This window comes from Scylla paramamosain, chromosome 7, assembly GCF_035594125.1.
Source record: "Scylla paramamosain isolate STU-SP2022 chromosome 7, ASM3559412v1, whole genome shotgun sequence".
Lineage (NCBI taxonomy): Eukaryota > Metazoa > Arthropoda > Malacostraca > Decapoda > Portunidae > Scylla > Scylla paramamosain.
The window spans coordinates 8,612,501-8,629,729 of NC_087157.1; the positions used below are offsets into that span (position 1 = coordinate 8,612,501).

The 17,229-nt window shown below is 39.0% G+C and overlaps 2 protein-coding genes across 15 annotated transcripts in view; one reads left to right on the forward strand and one right to left on the reverse strand.

Moving 5' to 3' along the window:
- LOC135101992 (neuronal synaptobrevin-like) overlaps nt 1-5,230 on the forward strand; it is a 31,055-nt gene extending 25,825 nt beyond the window's left edge. For 7 of the 14 annotated variants that reach the window (XM_064006564.1, XM_064006565.1, XM_064006562.1 and 4 more), the window contains one exon: nt 5,101-5,230. In XM_064006564.1, coding sequence (XP_063862634.1) covers nt 5,101-5,154 — 54 coding nt within the window. In that variant the 3' untranslated portion in view covers nt 5,155-5,230. The other 7 variants (XR_010269489.1, XM_064006572.1, XR_010269490.1 and 4 more) reach the window with 6 other exon arrangements.
- LOC135101991 (large ribosomal subunit protein eL22-like) overlaps nt 1-17,229 on the reverse strand; it is a 51,426-nt gene that overhangs the window by 33,934 nt on the left and 263 nt on the right. Inside the window, exon 2 of the mRNA XM_064006559.1 lies at nt 14,638-14,757. Within this exon, the coding sequence (XP_063862629.1) occupies nt 14,638-14,757 (120 nt within the window). The remainder of the gene's footprint in view (nt 1-14,637; nt 14,758-17,229) is intronic.

The following is a 17,229-nucleotide window of genomic DNA, read 5'->3' on the forward strand; positions in this document are numbered from 1 at the left end:
CAGGGCTTGAGTTATACTCGTACTCATGTGGTCCTGTCCTTATATCGATATTCATCCAGTCTTTCCTTCAGTCAATGTACACTTCACCTCTATTACCTCCTCTTCTAATCCATTTCAGATATAGCTGGCTGTGGGATTTGAGTTAGGCTTTTAACATTGTACTATTTGCTTTTATCCTCATAATTTAGTTTTCACCCCACCTTAATCTTCAACATGTTTCATATCAGTACTTTTATTCAAGCAGCTGGACCAATCTACATTATATAAGTAATGTCTTAACCTCTACTGATGCCTTCTGGTTCTTAAGTTGACATCCATCAGGAAGATCTTTCTGTCATATTTTGAGTATGTAATCTATTCTTTGAGCATTCCAGATGAACATTCATAATGGCTTCAGTACTTTTTTACCCATTTCATTCATCATTCTTCATTCATCAAGTGATATGCCTCTGTTTATTTTTCTTTAAACTACTCTTAAATTTCTAAAAATTTAAGGTTTTCTGCCATAAGTTTGTCTCAACAACATTTTCCATTACCATCACTAGTCATCAGTGTCTGTTCCTAGTCAGTTTTCTATTCATCAAGAATGGTGTTACTCTCTCATCAAGCATATTCTCATGATTTAGTCTCCTGCTTATCACTTCCTCACCAGGTAAACAAAACACTACCTCCATCCTCTCTCTCTTTCAGCTACTATCCACAGACATATGCAGAGAGTATGTTTAGAGTAAATTTTGCACCGGGAGTGAGAAAAATATTATAATTGTAAATTAATTTAGTTGTTTATGATATAGAGAGAAGTCAAATCCTGTATACTTGTTAATGATCCCACAGGCCAACTATGGCCCATAGAGTGATTTGATTTGACCATTAGAACAAAATTCACCAAATTATCCCAAAATAATTAATGAACAAAATATTAAACAGTAAATTATTGCATCTAAGGTTGATATTCTCAGCACATATAATCAGTAAACACAAATTATGTTGTATTAATTGAAATTTGTTTTATTAGTTTTATTCAATGTTACAGTTAGTATATAAATTCATATGTATGTATTTTTACTTCAAGCTGTGGATCACTTAAAAATGAGATAATGTGATGATGGTAGTTGTCTTCTTATCGCAATATTTATTGCAAAGTTTCATTGTTATATAAATTTAACCAAAAATTAACCAATCACCAGTAATCACTAATGAACAGTTGCATGAAGAATCTAAAAGGTGAGTGAAGCAAGTAAGTTCAATTATAGTTGACAGGTATTAAACTGAAGTGGACCTCTCTATGAAATTCTCATGGAGTTTTCTCAAATTAATTTTTCTTTTTTACATAATATTTTCAGCATTTCATATGTTGATGTCCGGGATGTAGGCAAGTATTGCTGCAATCCTTAAAGGACCATTGCTCTATAACACTCATACAAGGGAGTTGTAAAATGTTCCATTCCCAAGTGGCCAGTATTTTTGATCATTGTAATTTAGTTCACATATTATCTTTCTCAGTATAGAGTGCCTCATGGTCATATATTATAAATACACAAATTTCACATCTCAACACGAAGACTGAAACATGTGCTTGTACAGTTTGTCTGATAGTACAATAGCCATTCAAAACCAGCAGCATGTCTGGGTGCTACTCATCACTAAATAACATACCAGAAACAAAATTACCTTGCATATCCATACAAGATTCTACAAAATCATACAGCATTTTACAAAATAAAATTGTTGATAAGTTCACTTTTAACCACTAGAATACACAACAGACCTAGTGTAAGTAGTGCTGTGCAGGGATAGCAAACAGGCACATGACATGGCTTCTGACCATCTGATGTTCTTTCATACATCATCATCTTTTGGAACATAAAGTAAGGGAAGCTGCAAGAAGTCATCAAACCTGAATGTGGCAGTCCATGTATGAAAAAAATAAATAAGTAACAAAAGATGTGCAAGACACTCCTCTGTGTTTGGAAATCTGTACATAAGCTAAACTGTGTTGTCTCAAAATTGATGTCCCTGAATATTAATCAGTCTAAAACAAGTCTTCCTGTATGAGTGCTATAGAAACACTTCAGAGGTCAGCTGTGTATTGAATTCTGGCAGTAAGATACATCACAAAATACCGCACAACAAAGCACTGTATGATAAATATGGTAAATACAAATATGATAGTCTTTTGTATAAAGTTTTGTAGGGAGGTTTCCATCTCTTGTAGTAACTGTATGTTTGACTTATTTCTCTCTCTCTCTCTCTCTCTCTCTCTCTCTCTCTCTCTCTCTCTCTCTCTCTCTCTCTCTCTCTCTCTCTCTCTCTCTCTCTCTCTCTCTCGTCTCTCTCTCTCTCTCTCTCTCTCTCTTATGTTTTATATTATAAAATCAAAATTTATATCAACTGTGTGTGTGTGTGTGTGTGTGTGGGTGTGTGTGTGTGTGTGTGTGTGTATGCATGCAATGCACTCTTGCAGGTTGAGTGACTGTTATGAGATGGTCTGAATAAGGTATCAATGTGTCAAGACTAGAGGTAGTTATATATTTTTTGTTAAAATAACAAGTGAACCAAGAACCAGTGTTATGCAGCTTTATATTTTGGTGTGTATAATATGGAAGAGATCATGAACTTCTGTAAAATTCATCAGCTCATCAGTATTTGTGTGCATTATTTCATGGAGGATTTGAGGTTCCCTTTCTCTTCTTGAAGGAAATGTATCTAATACATGGATATAAATTATCTGTAGTTCTTGATGCAGAAGTTCTTATCATCAGAAATTTTGCGGTGTGTCTGAGACAACCTACACCTTCAGGAAATTGCCCTTGCACCATTGCAACTTGAGTATAGTATACCTTTTAGGGTGAGTGGGCCAGTACAATGTGAGGTAAACTTGTAAAGGTATAGGGAGCAATATAAAGGGGACTCAGAAAGTTATTTATATCATAGGATCACTTCCAAGTTTGGAAAGGTAGGAATGTGTTCATGGAGTTGGAATGGGACACAGTAATCAAGAGGATGTATTGCAGAAATGAGTTAGTTACCTGAGAAATATGAGGAGTGATGAAATGAGTGTGAGAGCATTGAGTGTATATGAAGTACCATGGGGACTTTGCAAATAGACTGAAATGAAAGATATTTATATAAGTGATATTTATATATGAATTTGTAAAAATAATATTACAGAGAGTAATGAAGATAAGCAATAACCATGGCACCATGAAATGGTACACGATTTTTAAAGGTTTTAAACTGGAAGATTGTGTTGATCCATTTTGTGCACCATTAGAAAAAGTATTATGAAATATTTCATCAGTTTGTGTATAGATAAAGAAACTGTGTGTGTGCATGCGTGCGTGTGTTTGTGTAGTGCAGTACTTAAGTATACAGGATTTGATTTGAACGAAGTTTATACTGTTTTGTCCAATTTAACTTTAAAACTCAGGAGCATTCTTGTCTGCTGTACACATCCATCTCTTAACCTTTTGATTGTCTCTGCATCTTTTTAGGATATTGAATCTTATGATTTCACTTTGTGTGTATGCACATGTGTGTATGATGAAGAGAGAGATAGAGTGTGTGTATGTGAGTGATATAAGATGGAATTGTCACTCAGAGTGTATATCACACTTCTTTGACTCAGATTGGTGTGACTTTTAAATAAATTTGGTCTAGATTCATTATTGCCCAGAAGTGCAGGTTTATTTAACAGGTTTATATTACTTATAGTAGTGATATATATATATATATAATATATATATATATATATATATATATATATATATATATATATATATATATATATATATATATATTGCAAGAGAAGATTGATTATGCTAGAAAATGGCAGTCTCATCCTTTTATGCATAATCTATAACCAGCAATAACTGATGCTAGGCCTCTCTCTTACATGCAGCCTGGGCAGTGAACTAAATTGCTTTTCAGGACAGGTGTTGGTGAATTTGTGGGTGAGAGCTTCATTATGAAAAAAAAAAAATCCAACCTAAGTCTTGCTAAGATACCACTAGTTAGAATTATAGCCATGAGCAGTAGATTTTCTTTATAACTTCAATAATTGCAATTTATTTTTTTGCTCATTATATTATTATTATTATTATTATTATTATTATTATTATTATTATTATTATTATTAGTATTATTTGTTGATATTGATAATATTTTTAAGGCATTTTTTTATTTATTTTTTTTTTTTTTTATTTTTTATAATAAGTACAGACTTAAGTGCAGGTAGGGGGTGAAAGATTAAATTTGATTGCAAGGTGTTTTCTGCTTGGAAGTAATGTTAAGCATACCTTATTACTTAAGAAATAATGTTATTGTATTTGTTAGTGAATTCTAAGCCCAGGGAATTCAGGGGTTGGTATGGTCCAAGATCTTCCCCTAGTGAACTGGGCTTAAATGAAATGTTGATGTATGTGTATGAATAGGATGTATGAGTGTTATAATAAAGCCTTTAGGTTCTTGTTTAGGGTGTGTCCAGTGCCCTCAAACAATCAACCTTGGGATATTGTGGCAATATTGCCCTCTATCTGTACTAAGAATGTTAATTCAGTTTCAGTTTGATCACTATTTCTCTTTCAGTTCATATTTATATGTTGCTGAAGGAGGGTTGTTCCAGTTATATTATTTGCATGTGCCTTATTTATTCTGACACAAGTTGTGAGAAATGTAGGTAAGGATCATGTTTCCAGGTTAAGTCAAGTCTCATTAGCTTTCTGCTTATCCTGTACATCTTTGTAAGTCTAAATCTGTACAGTATAATATCTTAATGTTATTACAAATGTTAAAGTAGTTATTCAGACTAGATACTTTTGACCTTCATAGCAAGTATTCCTTCAGAGTTCCTTGATATATATATGTTGTTTGATAAACTTGATCTACTAGCACTAGAAGACAATCTGAGAACACCAGATCTGCTTTGTAGTAGTTGATATTAAGATATGAAGATACTTGTTACAGTCAGCTTTCACTCATTGATCTCATTGTCCATAACAAGAAGTACTCACAGCTTGTGTCAGATTAATCCTTACTTTATTTCTGTAAAAATGTACCTTACCACATGGCTGTTATTTGTTTTTATTTATTTTATACTAGTTTGGGTTGCAACTGACTCGCAGTGAAGGCGATCATCTGGCAGTGGAAGAATGACGACGTGATTGGATGACTCTCATTGGATATGAATTACTGAGTCTTAATGAATGCCTATGTAAATATCTTTATGAAATCCTATATGTCTATTCCATGGTATTATATGATGATCATGTTATACATAATTATGTTATTTATATTGCTAGTTTATGTATATTTAAATTCTCTCTGGTATCATTGAAAATTTATGAGTGGTTATTTTCAGGAAGTTTTATTCATGGTATTATTTGAAGTTTGCTTCAGAAAGTATAATGAAATATCCTTTATTGAAATGATGGTTTAAAAGGACCACATTGCTTATATATATATATATATATATATATATATATATATATATTATATATATATATATATATAGATATATATATATATATATATATATAAATATATAATATTATATACACACACAATGTACTGGTTACAAAGGCACACACATAACTACACACAGGCCATCCTTAACAATACAAATCCATACGGTCTTGTTCTTGTTGCTTGTTAATATTTTCCATGCAAAAAATATAAAGGCCCCTTTTGAGTCCAACTCTCTCTCTCTCTCTCTCTCTCTCGCTCGCTCTCTCTCTCTCTCTCTCTCTCTCTCTCTCTCTCTCTCTCTCTCTCTCTCTCTCTCTCTCTCTCTCTCTCTCTCTCTCTCTCTCTCCTCTCTCCTCTCTCTCTCTCTCTCTCTTCTCTCTCTTCTCTCTCCTCTCTCTCTCTCTCTCTCTCTCTCTCTCTCTCTCTCTCTCTCTCTCTCTCTCTCTCTCTCTCTCTCTCAGGCCCTTTCTGGAGCAGCCCAATTTAACCATTCCACACCATTATTGTAAAAGTTTTTTTTTTTTCACACATTGAGAAGAAAAAAATTTACGAAGCTTCTATTGTTATATTCCTGGACAGGATGGACCTGTGCCAAGTTTTCCTAAATAGAAAGACGTACCCAATTGGCTTAAATACCATGGTTGGATTATGTGCCTTCTGCAGCAATTTGTAAAAATGCCATCTTTGTTCACAGGTTCTTCCTGTCAGGTTAAGTTATTTGTAGCTGCATAGCAGGACTGTAGGTGCCGTAGCAGGAAGCACAGCAGGATCAAGTGTTGATCACAGATAGCCACAATTGGCTGTTGGCACAGAACGATCTGATCTGCATTAGTATTGTTTGCAGGATTTAGCAAGCCCTGGTTTTAAATCACTTGGGGAAAGAAAGATTTATGGGAATGGTAAGTGGGATTTGCACTTGAGGACATTCACTGGGATCATGGGTTCCACTTGACCTGAGAATGCCTCCTGATTATGACCCTGGAATTGAAATAAAGTGCCCAAGTTATTGTATCATAACCCCAGAGATTTTATGGCTTGTTAGATGGTGTACGAATAGGCTTGGTATAACCTCATGTTTACATCCAGGAGCCTACTGATTATTATTACTGGTTATTTAGAAGTCCAACATATCTACTGCTCTGTAGTAATGTATTGAAATAGAAGTAATATTACTGTTAAACGTGAAATATAGTGTGTTTATGTCCATCTTTTATTTTATTTTACCTTTCTGTCTTAACAGTGTTACTTGTAATGAACCACTTAATCATCATTTTGAAAAATCATTTTCCATATTTGCATGTCAATCTTCGTCATCTGATAAAAGCCAGCCAAGTCACATCACAGAAAAAGAGAGAGAGAGAGAGAGAGAAAAAGAAGAAATATTCATGCTGTGAGATGAGAAAAATATTATTTTGGTGATGCAGTTGAGTTGAAAGATAGGGAGAAGAATAGGAGAGAAATGAAAAGTGGAAGAAAGAAAGAGAAGAAGAATATATAAGAAAAATACCAGCTCTTGACATGTAGAGGCATTATTGGTTTATTTTTTTATGCAACTGAGAAGTCTGTGTGTGTGTGTTTTCATTAATTTTTTAACTTTCATATTTTTCCTTTAAGTGTTTTATTCTTTTCAGTGACTAGGGCCTATTCAGTCATTCCATGTTAGGGTTAGAAATAAAATTCATCAAGATAGGTTTTCTTTTTATTTTATTTAGGTAAGATAATGATCTTACAACAGTAGTGTGTGAATTCTATAAGCGAGTCATATTTGTTTCTTCACTGAACACAGATAAAGGAGAAAAATATTTTGTCGCTCCTGAACCCTCTCATGTCTTGTTTTCAGAGCGACATAGTGGCAGTCAGCACATAAACTAAACATTTCCTTCTCCTCCTCACTCTCTTCTGTGTCTCACATTGCAGATATTCCAACCTGTTTGAATGCAAAAATAACCAGAAACACTAAAATTCTTCCAACAGGGGGAAGCCTTGTTTTTATATTCAATTCGCTTGTATTATGGTACCAGGTTTACGTTGATGAAATTACAGAATTACCAGCAGTAGTAGTTTTGGTACCAAACCCTCTCCATGCTTCATGAGCAGGAATAGCATGTTATGACAATAATCCTCTCCCTGAGTGGGAGTAGCATGTTATGAGTGATTCTTTCAGTGAGTGGGAGTAGCAGTAATCCTCTCCATGAATAGGTAATTCTGTTCATGAGTAGGAGTAGCTATAATCCTTTCTGTGAGTGGGAGTACCAGTAATCTTCTCCATGAGTAGGAGTAGCATGTTATGAAAGTAATCCTTTCCTTAAACAGGAATAACATTTTTTTATTATCATATTCTAAAACAGAAGTAGCATCTTGATTAATCTTAATAATAATTATAATCATCTATATTTTTCTGTCAAGTAATTTTGACATCATTTCTTCATGTCCTGTCTGGCTCCACTAGTTTGTTTGTTGAGAATGGTGCTTCACTTTTCTTTTTATGTAATAGGGCCACCAGCAAAGGGTAACAAAAGTTTTGAAAAAAAAAAAAAAGGCCAATTTGAATGCTAGCTCTCAAAGCTAAGTCAAGAAGAATCACCGAATATTAGATGATGTGTCTTGAAATCTCCCTCTTGAAAAAACTGAAGTCATAGGAAGGAGGAAATATAGAAGCAGGCAGGAAGTTCCAGAGAGTACCAGAAAAGGGATGACTGAGAATACTGGTTAACTCTTGCACTATAGAGGTGAACAGAAAAGGGATGAGAGAGAGTAGAAAGTCTTGTGCAGAGAGGACGTGGGACAAAAAGAGGCATGCAGTTAGCAAGTTCAGAAGAGCAGTCAGCATGATGAGAGAGAAGCTGCTAAAGACAGTCACTTGAAAAAGAGAAGACGAAATGCTCTCGATTCCATATAGTCTAAAAAGTGTCCTGTCTGTCCCTGCTAGAGTGGGACAGGTGGGAATTAACCCCAGGGGAGGAATTTCAGTTTTCATGGGGGAAATGGGACCACAGATTGGCATACTCAGACTGTTAGAATGTTGATCTTTTAATTGCCGTTGACCTTTTATTGCATTATGCTTCAGTTTGGTCTGTTAAGTAATTCATTATAAATATAAAAAAATATTTTACTTTTATTCATGTTTTATAAATCCATCTACATTTTCATCCTATCACTCCAATCCCTCCTCAGGATCCCCCTAAGCGAAGGTGCCTCTGGCGTTTTGCCTCTGCTAGTTGGGGGGACCTGAGGCGGTATTTTGCTGATTTTCCTTGGAATGACTACTGCTTCCGTGTCAGAGACCCGTCTTTGTGTGCTGAGCGCATAACAGAGGTGATAGTGTCTGGCATGGAGGCGTACATTCCTCACTCTTTTTCTCGTCCTAAACCTTCTAAACCTTGGTTTAACACAGCTTGTTCTCGTGCTATACATGATAGAGAGGTGGCCCACAAAAGGTACTTAAGCCTTCCTTCACCAGAATCTCATGCACTTTATATTTCTGCCCGGAACCATGCCAAGTCTGTTCTCCAACTAGCCAAAAACTCCTTCATTAACAGAAAATGTCAAAACCTTTCAAGATCTAACTCCCCTCGTGATTTCTGGCATCTAGCCAAAAATATCTCCAATAACTTTGCTTCTTCTTCTTTCCCTCCTCTACTTCAACCAGATGGCACCACTGCTATCACATCTATTTCTAAAGCTGAACTCTTTGCTCAAACCTTTGCTAAAAACTCTACCTTGGACGATTCTGGGCTTGTTCCTCCCTCTCCTCCACCCTCTGACTACTTCATGCCTCGTATTAAAATTCTTCGTAATGATGTTTTCCATGCCCTCGCTGGCCTAAACCCTCAGAAGGCTTATGGACCTGATGGGGTCCCTCCTATTGTTCTCCGAAACTGTGCCTCCGTGCTTGCACCTTGCCTAGTCAAACTCTTTCAGCTCTGTCTGTCAACGTCTACCTTTCCTTCTTGCTGGAAGTTTGCCTACATTCAACCTGTTCCTAAAAAGGGTGACCGCTCTAATCCCTCAAACTACCGTCCTATTGCTTTAATTTCCTGCTTATCTAAAGTTTTTGAATCTATCCTCAACAGGAAGATTCTTAAACATCTATCACTTCACAACCTTCTATCTGATCGCCAGTATGGGTTCCGTCAAGGACGCTCTACTGGTGATCTTCTGGCTTTCCTTACTGAGTCTTGGTCATCCTCTTTTAGAGACTTTGGTGAAACTTTTGCTGTTGCCTTGGACATATCAAAAGCCTTTGATAGAGTCTGGCACAAAGCTTTGATTTCCAAACTACCCTCCTACGATTTCTATCCTTCTCTCTGTAACTTCATCTCAAGTTTCCTTTCTGACCGTTCTATTGCTGCTGTGGTAGACGGTCACTGTTCTTCTCCTAAATCTATTAACTGTGGTGTTCCTCAGGGTTCTGTCCTGTCACCCACTCTCTTCTTATTATTCATTAATGATCTTCTAAACCAAACTTCTTGTCCTATCCACTCCTATGCTGATGATACCACCCTGCACTTTTCCACGTCTTTTCATAGACGTCCAACCCTTCAGGAGGTAAACATATCACGCAGGGAAGCCACAGAACGCCTGACTTCTGATCTTTCTAAAATTTCTGATTGGGGCAGAGCAAACTTGGTATTGTTCAATGCCTCAAAAACTCAATTCCTCCATCTATCAACTCGACACAATCTTCCAGACAACTATCCCCTCTTCTTCAATGACACTCAACTGTCCCCCTCTTCTACACTGAACATCCTCGGTCTGTCCTTTACTTATAATCTGAACTGGAAACTTCACATCTCATCTCTAGCTAAAACGGCTTCTATGAAGTTAGGTGTTCTGAGACGTCTCCGCCAGTTTTTCTCACCCCCCCAGCTGCTAACTCTGTACAAGGGCCTTATCCGTCCATGTATGGAGTATGCTTCACATGTCTGGGGGGGTTCCACTCATACTGCTGTTCTAGACAGGGTGGAATCAAAAGCTTTTCGTCTCATCAACTCCTCTCCTCTAACTGACTGTCTTCAGCCTCTCTCTCACCGCCGCAATGTTGCATCTCTTGCTGTCTTCTACCGCTATTTTCATGCTAACTGCTCTTCTGATCTTGCTAACTGCATGCCTCCCCTCCTTCCGCGGCCTCGCTGCACAAGACTTTCTTCTTTCTCTCACTCCTATTCTGTCCACCTCTCTAACGCAAGAGTTAACCAGTATTCTCAATCATTCATCCCTTTCTCTGGTAAACTCTGGAACTCCTTGCCTGCTTCTGTATTTCCACCTTCCTATGACTTGAATTCCTTCAAGAGGGAGGTTTCAAGACACTTATCCACCAATTTTTGACCACTGCTTTGACCCTTTTAGGGACTGGCATTTCAGTGGGCATTTTTTTTATTAGATTTTTGTTGCCCTTGGCCAGTATCCTTCCTACATAAAAAAAAAAAAAAAAAAAAAAAACTGGCATTTAATTTATAAAACTCCACTATAAAGTAATCCATGTAAAATTGTAAATGTATACATACTAATATGGAAAAAATAAAAGATTTTCAGTATTATATGCATATTACTTGGAATGCACTTTTTGAGGCAGACAGTCTTAGAAATGTGGGGGGAATGACATTCTGACATATGGTGAAAGGGATGCATGGGGCAAACAAGGTTGAGAACCACTTTGCTAGAGCTAGAATCTGTCAGTGTCAAGAGTGGCACTTTACTCCTTGGTGTCCTGTCTGGCACTGCTAGAGTCTGTTTGAAAGTCGAGTGGTGTTTCACTCCTTGGTGCCCTGCGTTGATTGTTCGCATAACAGCTGCAGCAGGTCAATGATTGTAGAGAGGTAGAGGCGCTCACTGGGGCTGAGGCGCTGGGCATGACCTATCCAGCTGTTGAGGGCGGCCATAGAGGGTCTTTGGCCTCACATATTTCCGGGGGTATGCAGCTCTTCCTGCAAGAGTACTGCCAAACTTGAACACGTCGGAGGGCTCACCGTACGGGTGGTTGTGCAGGAGGAGTTCAGGCGCCAGCCAGAGAAATGTCTGTCTGAGATGTGCTGGTAAATCTTGGTGGAGACGATCCGCAGCATGAGGCCAATGATGGTCACCTTGGGGGTTATTATTGTCCACCTAAACGCAGATGTTGTCTCCCTTAATATCATTATGTGCAAAGCCTTTGTGGAATATCAGTTGTAATGTTTGTGAGATCTGTATGAAGACGCTGATAGTATCGGCAAAAGGAGACTTAATGAGCACAAAGTACTGGAGCACGCCAGCAAAACCGGTGATAAACTGACAACTGAGAACGCAAACGCCGACCAGTCACTGCACGCCGCGAAGCTGCAGCTCATACATGTTTATGGCCTCGGTGGCGAGACCATCAAGTCCATGACACAGGAAGATTTTGATAACCAGTGGCTGCCTAGTCTTGGGATTGACAGCGAGGTGACAGGAACCATAACTGCCTGAACTCAATAGCTGAATCCCCTGGCTGGCGATCTCTTTCATATCGCTTGTCTTGAGGAAAGGAACATCATACTTGAGCAACAGCCATACTGACGCCTCCTTCCGGAGAGTTTCTTTGGTTTACTTTGTCGGGTCTTGGCTCCCTTAGTTTTCTAGGTTTGGTGAGACAAAGATGGTTGCGAAGCTGTAGATGATGATGGTGCCAGGTACCTGGCGGGAGTCCCTGCAGAGGGAAGTGGACTGTTGGCCTCGTGAGGAACAGCAGGTGTCATGGCCTGCGTGTCAGACGTCTGCACTGGAGTGGCAGGGCTTGTCATGTCATTCTGTATCTTCAACCTCTTCAAGGAGCAGGGCACAGATTCAGTCACTGTTGTCTCAGGTGTGGATCTTTTCTTTCTATAGTCTACTATTGTCCTGCTGGTCACGCCTCCTGTTCCATCATTTGTATCTTCGCATTTCTTAGTGACGACAGGAGTTTGTGTCGTGATGGTGAAGGAATCTTTCGCCTCTTAGCAAAGCAGCGAGGAGACTCAGGTGTGGACCATTTCTTCTTGTAGCTTGACGTTGTTATGATGGTCATGTCTGTTGATCGGCCATTGCTATGCTCGAGTTTATTAGGTACGATGGTAAATTCTTTGTGTCATGTCGGTGAAAGAACCTTTCGCCTCTAAGGAGGTAGGGAAAAGATTCATCATACACTCCCATGGCAGTTGCTGGTCTCTTTCTCGTGGTATCTGCCACAGTCACGTTGGTTGGCAGGGTAGGCAGGCCAATGTTGTGCCTGTTCTTCTTCACGGCAGGAAACTCCTTGTGGCGTGAGGGCGAATCCATGTTCCGTCTCCGTTCCATGTTAGGAGGTTGTTGCTCCATTGCTGGTGAAGGATTGCTGTTCTTAGCTTGAGTCATCGCTAGAACCTACCAGAGACATGGATCGTCATAAGGTATGACGTATGAATATTAAGCATGGCATCTCAACAGCCTTTCCTGCACACCAGGGCATCAAAACACAACCCTCGGTCAGTTCACCAATCGCAGTGCAGCATTCAAGCCCGCAGTCCTGCCGCTCCAAGCAATCCGCCAATCAGCGTCACTGGCCATTCACTAATTTCATCCTCTTCCTCCTTATCCCCTTCTCTGCCAATCCCCCGTGTGCCTATCTAATGGTAAAGGCCCATTCACATACATCAGTGACTTATCAGTCCCATGTCCGCTCAGTGTTTCATTGTCAGTAAAAAAATAAAATATCGAACTTTGAATTCGGTTGACGCATTCACACATGTCCAGCGCAGTACCGTGTTTAGACTCTCCGTGTCAGTTCCGTCTCCGTTCCGTGAAATTTAATATCGTCGCTATCAATATTTTCAGGTTTCCACGGACACCGGACGAGTGCTGTGAGTTTGTCCACAAGAATGCATGATGAACTAATTATTGAATTGGTTCGGAATCATCCTGTTTTGTATAATTTGTCCTAGCCAAAGAATATGGACAGTAGTCTCAAACAAATTATTTGGAAAAAATTTGTTCCATTATCAATGAATTTGTACAGAGCAACAAACTCTCCCTCACTTTCTCTTTTCTTCCATGCGTCATGTATCCACTTTCTCTTCTTCAGCTTATGCTCAGCCTCTTCCTCTTCATAAAAAATTAAGGCAACCATTGGCAATTCAACGTCTGGAAACTTCGCCATCTTGGAAATCACTGATTTCACGCAGTACGGATGTGTGTGAACAGACGTTACTGAAGCGTCACGGATTTCACTGACACTGAACACTGATACGTTACTGATGTGTGTGAATTGGCCTCATACAAGACGCCTTAAGTACTACGTGATAAATAATCTGTAATCTCTCTCTCTCTCTCTCTCTCTCTCTCTCTCTCTCTCTCTCTCTCTGTCTGTTTTGAATTTCCCACCCCAAATATATATATGTATATATATATATATATAGAGAGAGAGAGAGAGAGAGAGAGAGTACAGGGACGGCTTCGCGCACACTGAAAATGCCTGACCCAGGGTCTCTCAAACCCTGGCCTAACTTGTCTCTGCCCTATAGTTATGTTCCCTCGCCGCTGTGGTTTCGTAGGAACTGTAGTCTCTTTGACGAAAACAATATTTCTCTTTTAATACTTTTACTGATGACCACTGAGAGTATTCGAGTAGAAGAATAAATATATAGCCCCATCCAACTGCCCCAAGGCATTCCAGTAGAATAGCGCCCCTTTCCCCAGGAGATGTTTGTATGAAGAGACCTTTTGCACTCTAGATTTGTTGTCAAGATTTGGTTCTTCTTATTTGGGGACTGGTAACTCATTGGGTCTTTTTTTTTTTTTCGTTGTCATCACCTGATGACCCTCTTACATAAAAAAAAAAATAATAAATAAAAAATCAGATGGCAATGGTTCGACTCGTCAGGTCTGCTCGTTACACTTTGAACAAACTATAAATGAGATGCATGAGTTGATGCTGTTTCGAGCAGACCAGCCTTCTCTCAAAGACAATTATACGTAAAAGCATTGTATAATCTTTGACCTCCTTCCCCAAACATTACCCAATACCATCCCTCACTGCAGTGATGCGCGGCAGCCGGTCAGTCAAGCCATACACTTCCTATTTAACTATACGCATCATGGAATTAATTTTGAGTGATAGAGGGAAGGTTGAATTAATTTTGAGTGATAAAGGGAAGGTTGAATTAATTTTGCGGTGGCCATATATATGTGATAACCACTGACCTGTGGCAAAGAATCTTCAGCAGGCAGGAAGGAAGAGCGCCCCACTTCTTGTTCCAGCGAGGACACCCAACTTTCCAGCTTCTCCACTCCACGGCGCAGTTTCAGAATGCGGTAATCCATCTGTGAGACAATGACACTAATAGTAAAGCGCTTCACATTGGCCATGAGACTGATGTATATATAAACTGCAGCCGCATTCTTTTTTTTTTTTTTTTTTTTGGCTTTATGTCCACAAATTTAAACATACTCTTGTGGGGTTTTCAATGATGTTTTCGTGATTTTGGTAATATTTCAACAAGTATTCCATGCTTTCAGTGGAAACAGCGCCCACGAAAATCCGACCATCGATCTCTGTGGCGTCTGAAAATAGCGGGCTCTTGTATAAGTCGTCGCCTACATGATCCAACTTGAATTCAATGAAGGATCTTACCTACGTGTGTCACCTTTATTAATCAGTGAGGATACCAGTGTGTGTGTGTGTGTGTGTAATTTCAGTATTCCGTCTTCAATCAAACATTATTTTATAATGAAGAGATTCATGTGTTCCAATGATGAGTGGAGTTATACGAGACAGGTGCAGCCATACTGGGCACATCCAATGCAAGGAACCAGACCACATGTGTTCCTCTGCCAAGACGCCCTTAGTCGGCTTACCGCTCCTCCTAGCACCAGACGTGGCCCTCACAGCCACCCAGCAATGCAGTGACGCATCACACCTAAACACTTTGTTTCATGCCACACTTTGTTTCGTGACAACGGGAAAAAAGATTGTGTCTGAGCGATGGTCAAACTGTTTCGGGGCTCTTTATACGTAGGGTAAGAACAACGCTGGCTAGTGTAGGGGATTTTGTTGTCTTGAGGTCTAGGTGTCAGACAGAAATTCGTAGATGTGATATTAAAAGGACTCTTGAAATTAAAGAAAGTCACAGTTTTTACTGCACTACTGTTTTGTTGTTTAAACAAATTAAACTACAAAATTATACTTATTAAACGAGGGAAATAAAAAAAGCTCTACAAGTAATCAGCAGAGGTGAGGCAAGGAATGAGAAGGGGGGGGGGAGTTATTCCAGGGACCTAATCAAAAATTTTGTTTGATATTTTTTTTATTATTACAAAACAATTGCACACGTGCTCTACACCGAGAGTTTGGAAAATGGCACAATGATATTCGTAATAATTATGTTCGTATCCTGAAACGCTTTATTCCCTCACAAGGACGATTTTAAAGGACTGGAGAGATGGTTAGTCGGGTTCTTAAGAGTGTGTGTTTTTTTTTTTTTTTATAGTACAACATTCTTTTTAAACTGTCACTACAATAACAAGGACACACTTGAAAGGATATTGGTGAGGTAATTTTCATTATAGTCTGCTGAAAGAGATCGAAAAAAGCGACGAAGTGAGGCACCAAAGACCTCAAGGAAAAATACTACTCCGAAAGACCAATTTCTATAGTATACGAGCATATGACAAATGTTCATGAATAGAATTACTTCACTGTTTGATTAACCACTAGTCCAGCGGGACAGTTATTCATCAACTGACTACAACCACGTCATTTAGCAGGCTGAGGAATAAATAAATAGTCATTATACATTACGTGCGCTCTCTCTCTCTCTCTCTCTCTCTCTCTCTCTCTCTCTCTCTCTCTCTCTCTCTCTCTCTCTCTCTCTCTCTCTCTCTCTCTCTAACTATATCGTACATAAATACGTATATTGACAATTCCAGGCTGACCATGCATGAAAGGTTAAGAAAGGTTCGGGTGCATTCCCCACACGCAAGAAAAGGTGGTCATCATGTATGATATTATTGTAACGGGACAGGAACTAATGGAGAGAGAGAGAGAGAGAGAGAGAGAGAGAGAGAGAGAGAGAGAGAGAGAGAGAGAGAGAGAGAGAAGGGGGAAGGGACGGGAAGAGTAAGATGAGGAAATGACGGGCGTGCAGACAATATGCAGTTTTTTTTTTTTTTTTTCCCAGAGGTCAATTAGCCTGTCGCATTCACTTCGTTTTCCTTCACTGCTCTTTTCTTCACATTAAATCCTCTCATCTACTTAGAAACTATCAGTGGTTGGTCTCGTAATTTGACACGCCTTTTCTCTCATAAGTACCATATTCATGAACCACAGAAATACTTAGACGGACTGTCATGAGTATTCCCTATTGGTGGTTCAGATTCCTCGGTAAACCATCACTAGAATTGTGGAAACACTTGAATATTCCAAAAAATCACAATAGAGTATGTTGAAAGTAGTCGTATCAAGACAGCAAACTTAGAATGTAGTCCCAGATTTTACAAGATCGTGAGCACAGCAGAGATTGAGAGGAAGCATGAAACGTTTGGGAGTGAATGAGGCACGCTGCTCAGCCGCTCACCGAGATGTGAAGACCAGTGTATGTATTAAGTGAATGGCATAGCTTCAAGAATTCGAACATATAATGGGGGAACGGAATAGTGACAGACATGACACGAGCATTGAACTTTAATGAGTGTCACTGACAGAAGCAGCAACGTGCTCGGCTTTTTATCGGTCGACCCGTGCATGACTTGCGTGGTGGTTGTTGTTGATTGAAATAGTCTTTTAAACTTCAAGTC